Source organism: Helianthus annuus, chromosome 14 (assembly GCF_002127325.2).
Source record: "Helianthus annuus cultivar XRQ/B chromosome 14, HanXRQr2.0-SUNRISE, whole genome shotgun sequence".
NCBI classification, from domain to species: Eukaryota; Viridiplantae; Streptophyta; class Magnoliopsida; order Asterales; family Asteraceae; genus Helianthus; species Helianthus annuus.
This window is the reverse complement of record NC_035446.2, coordinates 165483305-165492083: the sequence shown is the minus strand read 5'-3', so window position 1 is coordinate 165492083 and position 8779 is coordinate 165483305. Positions and strand designations below refer to the sequence as shown.

Genomic DNA, 8779 nt, shown 5'->3' with positions numbered 1-8779 from the left:
ATATAGTAAATGAAGAAATGGTTGGAGATGGTGGGTTTTGAAGTAACTGAGGAGAAGAAAAAAGAAGAAAGGATGGGATTGACTAAAACAACATTTCTTTTTATTTTAAAATTTGCCACATGTCATAATCCTATTACTTCTATCCATCTGGCCAAAATAAACTTCCTATTTGATCCTCACTCTCGTATTATATTAATCAACTATAGCATACTCACAATTGTAGCTTTAACCATAGCGTTTATGTCCGATATTTCAAGAATTGTTTGCTCAAATGAATAATACATGATATAACATTAAAACCAACTGTTTTTTATTTTAATATTTATTCATAAGGATGACTTTTGTTAACACTATTTTATAAATTTGCCACATACTGACAAATAATATAAGAAGTTAAGAGCCCATCCATAATTCTCTGTAAATTACTATGTCTTGTCTTATTTTTTAAGATGAAACTTATAAAAATGAAAATAAGGAAAACAAAACAGAATAAATATAAGGGCTGGCAGAGCGCTACGTGATGGTCCGTGGTGGTTGGTGACCACACATGGAACACCGCCGCCACTGAAGGTGACCACGCGTGGTGGTCATAATTCGTGAAGAAGATGCATGTTGCCGTTGGAAGGAGGGGTTGGAGAGGAACCAAGTTCGATGATGAGTGATGGGCACCCCCACTAAAATTCATCACTAGTGATGGAACCAAGTTTGATGACGTGACAGAACATGATTGGGTGTGGTAAGTGATGAAAAATGGAGCACCCCCACCACCCCATAAGAACTCATCCATATTAACCAAGAATATTACTAACATCAAATCATGAATTATATGATGCTAAAGCTTTTAATTAGTATCCACCGTAACTTTAGGAATTTTAGATGATGGTTATCCATCACATGCGAGGCATGATGGGTTTTAAAGTGTATAGCCAAGTCGCGAGACTAAATTCGTGATGAAATAATGAAAGCATAACCTCCATAAATACTCATACCAAATTCCAAAAGGACACATTTTTTTGTTTACAACATAAAAGAAAAACAAATAAACCACAATCAAGTAATCCAAAAGGACAGACTTTTTTGTTTACAACATTAACAAAAACAAAAAATAAATAAACCACAATCAAGTAATTATGGGTTTTCATGTTTAGTTTCAGACAATTAGATTTTAAATTTAATATTTCGTGGGTGATAACAACAAAAGTCTTATTACAGGATTATACAATTAATTAACTAATAAAAATATATTCGTTGAGAAAAAAAAGACAATTAAGAAGCATGAAGAAAGACAAGTCACTGACAAAATCAGAAATGATTCAAAACCAAACTTTGGCTCTCTTTTATTAATTTGAATAAAAGAGACAACTTTTCCAAACATTCCACATCCCGAAATACAATTCTAACCCTTTTTCACCAAAAAACAACAAACAAACGCTTCCTTCCAGTTCCATTCAAACAAAAACATTATTTATTCTTTTACTAACTCCCCCTTACACTTTTCCTTTCACACAAAACCACCCCCCAACAAAAGTTCATTTCAAATACCCACCTCGGATCCCCTTTATTTAATTTTTTAACCCTATAATATAATAGTAATAATAGCACTACTCTTCCTACATCTACCACTGTTGAAATTGAAATCGAAATCCCTACTTATCTGTTGTACCTTCTATCTACCTTTCACTTTTTGGGGAAACAAACGACATCGTTTAACCTTGATTCGAGAAAATGGACTCAATATGTCCATTCCTGAGGCAGGACCACTTCAGGTACACTCTCATGGCTGCTGCTTCGACGTTGTTGGGCTAACATCACGGCCCTTTGTCTCTGGGCCATTATCATTTCTGCTAGCTCATCACATTTTACGTTGGTGTGGTGTTGAGCCACTGCTGGAGCTTCATTTTGTCGGAGAAACACGCCGTTCATGTTTGCTTGAGCTTTTTTGACTATTGGGTCATGATTTTTGTTCATAGACTGAGCCAACACTCTACCTGCCGGATTAGCAGCCGAACAAACTGTTGAAAAAACAATAAAATAATATTATTAATTAATATTAATATTGATGTTGAACAGGGAAAAAGTCAATCTAAAATAATGGATGTAAACTGTTGAAATGGATTTTTAAATTAATAATGACAAGAATTTAAAATTCGAAAGGCAAAACGCCAAAACTTTGATATTTTGGTTCTAGATTCAAATTTTGAAATATTTTCTTTACTGAAACTGAAAAAATTTTTAAGTTAAAAAAGGGGGAAACGAAATAAAGTAAAAATACCTTGGTTTTTCTTCGTTTCAGGAGGGGCATTACTGTAATTGCGAGGCAGAAACACGCCGGTACCGGCACAACCCTTTTTAACAGCGGGGATACTACGGCCGTTAGATCCGACGGGTACGGGTTTCAACCCGAATTCGTTACCGGGTTGTTGACGCCTTTCAACTGGATACGGAGGCCATGCAGGCTGACCAACACCTACCGGTCTGCCGGAAACAAACCGAGGGGCGGCGGGGTAGTTAGGGCCGCCGGAAAATCTGTCGCGAAGCTGTTGTTGCCGGAAGAACATTTGTTGTTTTTCATTGAACATCGTACAGTTTCGGTTAAGATGAGAGAGAGGAGGTCCGACAGGACGTGGGGCTCCGAGTAGACTTCTGGAACCATAAACGGCGTGATTGACGGCGTTCATTTTCATCCTGGCGACTTGACCCGCAGCAGCGTAGATGAGTTCCAAAGCGTCGTTATCCGGTTGACCAAACGGCGTCGTTGGAGACGAACGAACGTGCGTAGGCCCACAAGCATTCCAGTTCAGAGTAGATTCCGGCGAAACAGAGAAAACCCTCTTCTTCTAACAAAATAATATAAAGACACACCACAGTCAGAAACTTCTTCTAACAAAATAATATAATATACAGACACACCACCACAGTCAGAAAACATAAAGTTTGAAAAAATACCTGAATAGTATAAGGTACTTTGAGGCGCTCTTGGAGAGAAACAGAGCGAGTGAAGCGGTGAGTTAACCCGGGGATGACGTCATCGTCGTCGCTCTCAGACTCGGTGGAAGAAGAGGAGGCGAAGTCGTAAGGGGGGTGGTGGGTGATGTCGCCGGAGAGAAAGTCCGACGGGAGCCAAGAGGCGAGGTCGGCGAGAGTGTCAGACATATGGGAAATGGGGGAACCTGAGTGAGTGAGTGATGGGTGGAGAGGATGGAAGGATATTATAATAAAGAAGGGGGAAATGTGATTAAGAGAGTGGAGGGAATGTTCATGAGACAGCTTTGCTTTTATTCAAGGTTTCCAGGGTTTCTTTCTTTTCTTCTATATAAAAACAAATTTTATTATATTAAAGTTTAATAATAAATAAATATTATTAGTTATTAATATTTTAATATTTTTTTTTGAAAGGTTATTAATATTTTAATATGATAATGAAATCATGGATTTGAATCTAAAATCATTATGTTGTGGAAAAGATTCCGAAACAAAGCCTCTATATCAACTTTAACCGTCTTTTGTTGCTAATTTGTTGCTTGCTAATTTGTTTCATATCCCGTGATTAATTAAATATTTAACAGTAACGAAACCTATTTGAACCGGATTTATAATATAATTATATTATAATATAATATAATTATAATATAATTTACTATGTTACATTTAGAATGAGGTGGAATAGTTTTCGTCATAGTTATTAAAGGCGTTAGGCGCACTCAAGGCGCATAGGTCTTGCCTGCGGCCTAGGCTTAAAGCGCAAAAAAAGTGAGGGCCTGAGAAAAATAAAGCACATAATGAAAAATAAATTAAAATATATTATATATTAGAAAAATAATACTATTCTTTAAATAAAATAACCAAAATCTCTTATATAACACTTTATATCACCTATTTAGTACAAAGAGTTTTTAATTATTAGTGTATTAGTTTAGAAAAGTAGTTTTCCTTAGATAAAAGAAGAAATCTGGCTAGAATCTTATCGGAATTTAGAGAATTTGGCCGGAAACTCTCCGGAATCTAGGAATCTCGCCGGAATGTGCGCCCTGGAGAATTAAAGCGCAATTTCTTTGACTTAAAGCGCGACTGACTCGCCTCGCCTGAAATATGGGCCTAGGCGCAAGAGGCGATTACTTTTAACAACTATGGTTTTCGTTTCTTATTGGTTAAGACAGGGCCTGCTAATGGCATCACTAATGTGGGGGAATAGTGTTAGGCTGATGTCTAACACTCTTCTATTGGTTTGGGTATTTAGTATTTAATACAGTTTAAAATTACGAATTTGCCTATGTTCAATGGTACTATATGCCGCTAGTTAAAAATTAGGGTATTGTCATCGTTTTAAATTTTTTTATGGGAAAATAGTGCAAGATTGCTGCATGACACTCCTCCATTAGCCTGGGTATTTTACGATTTTATCACAGTTCAAAATTACGAATTTGCCTCTCTTCAAAATTATGATGTTGCCCTTGGTTCAAAATTACAGTATATCATCACTTTAACTTTTGGCAAATTGCTACTTTACCCAAATCAAAAAATACAATTTTGCCTTCAGTTCAAAATTACAATATAGCTATAGAATTGTTTTGCTTTAATTTATTGACTCGATTTACTTTTTTTCGTCTCAAAGAGCTGTCTAACACGCGCTCATTATGTCACACCCCAACCGATGGAGGAAATATCGGAATGAGACGAATACGAGATTGCAAGAGACTTCATAACGATTAATTGTGACAATATTTAAATAATTCAATTTCATTGATGCTAAAAAGGACAAGTACATTGTTTCGGAAATAAACGTACACCAAGTCTCAAATAATAAAACGAAAAGAAATGGAATACATGTTTAAATGTATGTGTGTTTCTAATCCACCCTAAATAGTGTTCTTTATCAACATCAACTAGTTTCCTACAGCATGTATTAAAATAATGATCAACAAAAGTTGACGAGTATATAAATTTAATTACATAGCATAATAGTGAATAAAGTTGTCTCATACATTGTTACCAGCATACTAGCATGTGTTAACTATAAGTGAAACCAAAGTGTACCACAATCGTGCATACTATTGTCGCCGAAATGACAATTTGTAAAATAGTTTACTTAACAATATTACAAGAATATGGGCGGTGCGTCAATCCTATATCACTATAATTATTAAGGTATGCTTGCAAAGTTAATGATTATATAGAACACAAGTATAACATAGCATGTGATTAAAAAGGACAATACAAGTATCATGTTATTAATTGATAGAGCATGCGTGTAAACAAGTTTAATCGTGATTCGTGATTTTTTGTATATGTGTACATGTTGCATTCAAAGTACATAAAACGGAAAGTGGGATCGAGTATACTCACGGTTTTAGGTATAAATCTCGTGTGCGTGAGTGATGCATTGAGAGTATGTAAGTTATAAAAACATAAGTGAAAGCAGAATTTTATCTTTACTTTGGACCTCAAATATGGTTAGGTTTAACTGTAGCTTGCCATAGTAAATTTGTAAAAACCATCCTAAAGGTTATCCAAGTGGAATGAAAGAATAAAACATGAAGAAATAGGAAGAGATGAGCTAAAACTCACTTAGAAGGCTTGAAACTTTCTGCCAAGTCTTGTAGATTAGAGAGAAAAATATGAAGATTTGAGAGTCATTTAAGCGTTGCAGAGTAGGTTGGGCATCGACAATCAATGTAACAAGTGCGATTTCTTTCTCTTCGGTCCAATGCATCATGTTTCTTTCTCTTCGGTCCAATGCATCATGTTTACCTTCGGTTTTTTCTTCTTTTTTTGTGTGGGTGTGGGTGAAGAAGATTGGGAGAATATGGCTTGGGGTTGGGTATTTATAGGTATAAAACATAATTTTTATTTTTAAAAAGTTTGGTTTGGCATAGTGGCTACCCCAAACCGTTCAAAAAAAAACTGATTGTTTGGCCTGACCACCCAATGGTCCAATTTCTTTAGCCATCCAGAACCTGCCACGTCAAACCCAACCCCCCCCCCGGGCCCCACGACAAGCAGAATAGCCACACCAAGCGGACAACGCCAAATCCAATGCCGAGTCGGGGTGATGTAGCCGACGTTAAACTCCCTTTCAAGTCTCATCCAACACCCCATACCCAATAATTTTACGGAATCAAAAATTATGGTAAACTGTTTGGAGTAAGAAAAAACAAACACTAAATACAGGCATTAAACTGTTTGGGGTAAGAAAAAAACAAAAACAAACACTAAATACAGGCATTAAATTACAATGATTTGATACTTGGTCGTACGTTTCCCGATTATCAAAAATTTTAGTTGGGGTCAATAGTATAAAGCTGAATCATTATACAATCTTATTGTGATAGAAATTAGAAAATGTAAATTTAAAATGCTTTTTCTATGACCAATTTTAAACCCATGGACAAATGGAAATTATGTAATTCTGAAAATAAATATGTTTTTGTTTAATCATGTTAAATTGCTAATCAGATGGTGATATAGTGATAAGAGAGAGGCCTAATGTTTCAAGCGACCCATATTGAATTCTTGTCCACACCATTTAGTTTCAGCATCACAGGATAATGAAGGAAAACTAGGCGAATAGACGACGATTATTAACAAATTAAAGGATAATAATTACAAATCTGACTCAGTTTTATAGAAAAAAATTGTTAGGACACAAATCTTTTCAACCGCCACAAATAACATGAAATCTCGTAAACCTAAATTTATGAGTTTAATGACACAACTGTAATCATGTTGAAAAGGTTTGAATTATACTCATGGTTTTATAGGGCTATTAAGGGTATACGGTGTTGAGTTGGTAAAGATGGTCGTCACCGATCGGTGACCACCCCCACATTTGTTTACCGTTCAATATTACCGATTTTCGGGGAGAAATCGGTGAAGGTTCACCGACTCGGTTAAGGGAGGAAAGGTGAGAGAGAGGTGTGTGGCGGGGTCCATGTCATCTCAATCAATCACACATTTTTCATTTTTTAAGACCATTGGTATGGTGGGGCTTGGGTTGGGCATTGGTTAACAGGTGGACTTTCAAAACTCAAGGCTTCAACTCACTTTTGAATGGGGTATGGTGGGAGTGGCTTGGCTGGCGTGGCCAAGCCACATCACCTTTTATATATATATACATATATATATATATATATATATATAATTGCGCTAAAATAAGAACCATCTCGAGTTGTAAGAACCGCGAGAACCACACCATCCGGGTCGCCGTTTACCATGATTTTTTTTTCCAAGACCTGTATGTAGACCTGGGCCTCCCCCGCTTTCAGTTAAGGCCAGAAAGAATTATCTTACCTTTCTCTTCTGTCAGTTCCTTTCTTTGAAAACCAAGGATGAAGCTAGAATGTGGAGTACGGACTTATCATGCTTCCCAATTCCACTAGCATAAAAGAGTTTATTCAACTCCTGAGAGATTCTATAGTTCCTGAGCTACCCCAATTTGATGAGAATGAGGGAAGAAGTCCTTAAACACAGCCGTAAAAAAAAAAAAAAATTTAAACGCCGCGGCCGAGTGGGTAGTTTTTTACACCACAAGTTTGGTGTAAAAAGAAAGAAAAAAGAAAAAAATAATAAAAACACCAAACTTGTGGTGTAAAAAACTACCCCCTCGGCCGCGGCGTTTAAATTTTTTTTTTTACGGCTGTGTTTATAATACACACATCTAGTTGTAAAAAAAATCATGGTAAACGGCGACCCAGATGGTGTGGTTCTCGCGGTTCTTACAACTCGGGGTGGTTCTTATTTCAGCAGCCCCCTATATATATACATATATATATATATATATATATATATATATATATATATATATATATATATATATATATATATATATAACCAAAAACTACTAAACATACAACATTATTATTAAAATAAACATACAAATTAATTATCAAAATAAAAACCTATCATTCTTCGTCGTCTTCGTTGGTTTCGAACCCAGGAATTGTTGAAACATGTTCCACCAAATCAGCTTGAAGGTTCTGATGTATATCCCTTGACTTTATTAAAAATTCATTTGCCGTTTTATCTTCGTCTGTTACGTTACCTGGTTGGGGGTCATCATCATAGTAGGTTACGACCGCTCTACCTTCATCCTCCAAAATCATGTTGTGAATAATGATACATGTGTACATCACATTTCCAATTTGATCCTTTTCCATAGTCGACAAGGCATTGCCAATATTTGCCACCTTTTCTTCAAAACACCGAATGCTCGCTCGACGTCTTTACGTGCAGCCATCTGGACCCTGTTAAACTTTAATCTCTTTGGATCTGAGGTACCGTGTCTTGTGAAGGATTTTACGAAAACCCCCCACTCTGGGTAAATCCCATCAACTAGGTAGTACCCGTACACGTACTCAACCCCGTTTATAAAGAAAGTTCATTTGGGTCCTATACCATTTACCCGATCCTTGAAAAGAGGTGAGTGGTTTATGATGGTAATATCATTATGTGAACCTGGCATACCGAAGAAAGCATGTCATATCCAAAGATATTGGGACGCAACCGCTTCAAGCATGATGGTTGGCACCCCGTGAAATCCACTAGTGTGAGCGCCTTGCCATTGGGTAGGACAAAGTTCCCAAGGCCATTTCATACAATCTAAACTACCTAGCATCCCGGATAGCCCATGATAATCTGCGTGATGTTCCAATATTTGTTGCATGTCATTGAAGGATGGCTTTCTCAAATATCTTTTCCTATAAAGTTCTAGAATACACGAACAAAAGTTGTGAAGAGTTTCTTTAGCTACACGTGCAGACATTTTTAAATAGTCATCCATAAT

At 36.4% G+C, this 8779-nt stretch overlaps 1 protein-coding gene across 2 annotated transcripts; it reads right to left on the bottom strand.

Moving 5' to 3' along the window:
- Positions 1 to 1350: 1350 nt before the first annotated feature.
- On the bottom strand, positions 1351 to 3261 carry LOC110904778. Of its 2 annotated transcripts, none has more exons than XM_022150637.2 (3): positions 2947 to 3261; positions 2273 to 2834; positions 1351 to 2012 (listed from the first exon to the last, which is right to left on the bottom strand). In XM_022150637.2, exons 1-3 carry the CDS (start codon positions 3151 to 3153, stop codon positions 1732 to 1734), a joined length of 1050 nt encoding a protein of 349 aa, XP_022006329.1. In that variant the 5' UTR covers positions 3154 to 3261; the 3' UTR covers positions 1351 to 1731. The 2 variants fall into 2 exon arrangements, with proteins under 2 accessions (XP_022006329.1, XP_022006328.1); XM_022150636.2 differs by having other exon boundaries at positions 2273 to 2837; positions 2947 to 3259.
- Between the last annotated feature and the right edge of the window lie 5518 nt (positions 3262 to 8779).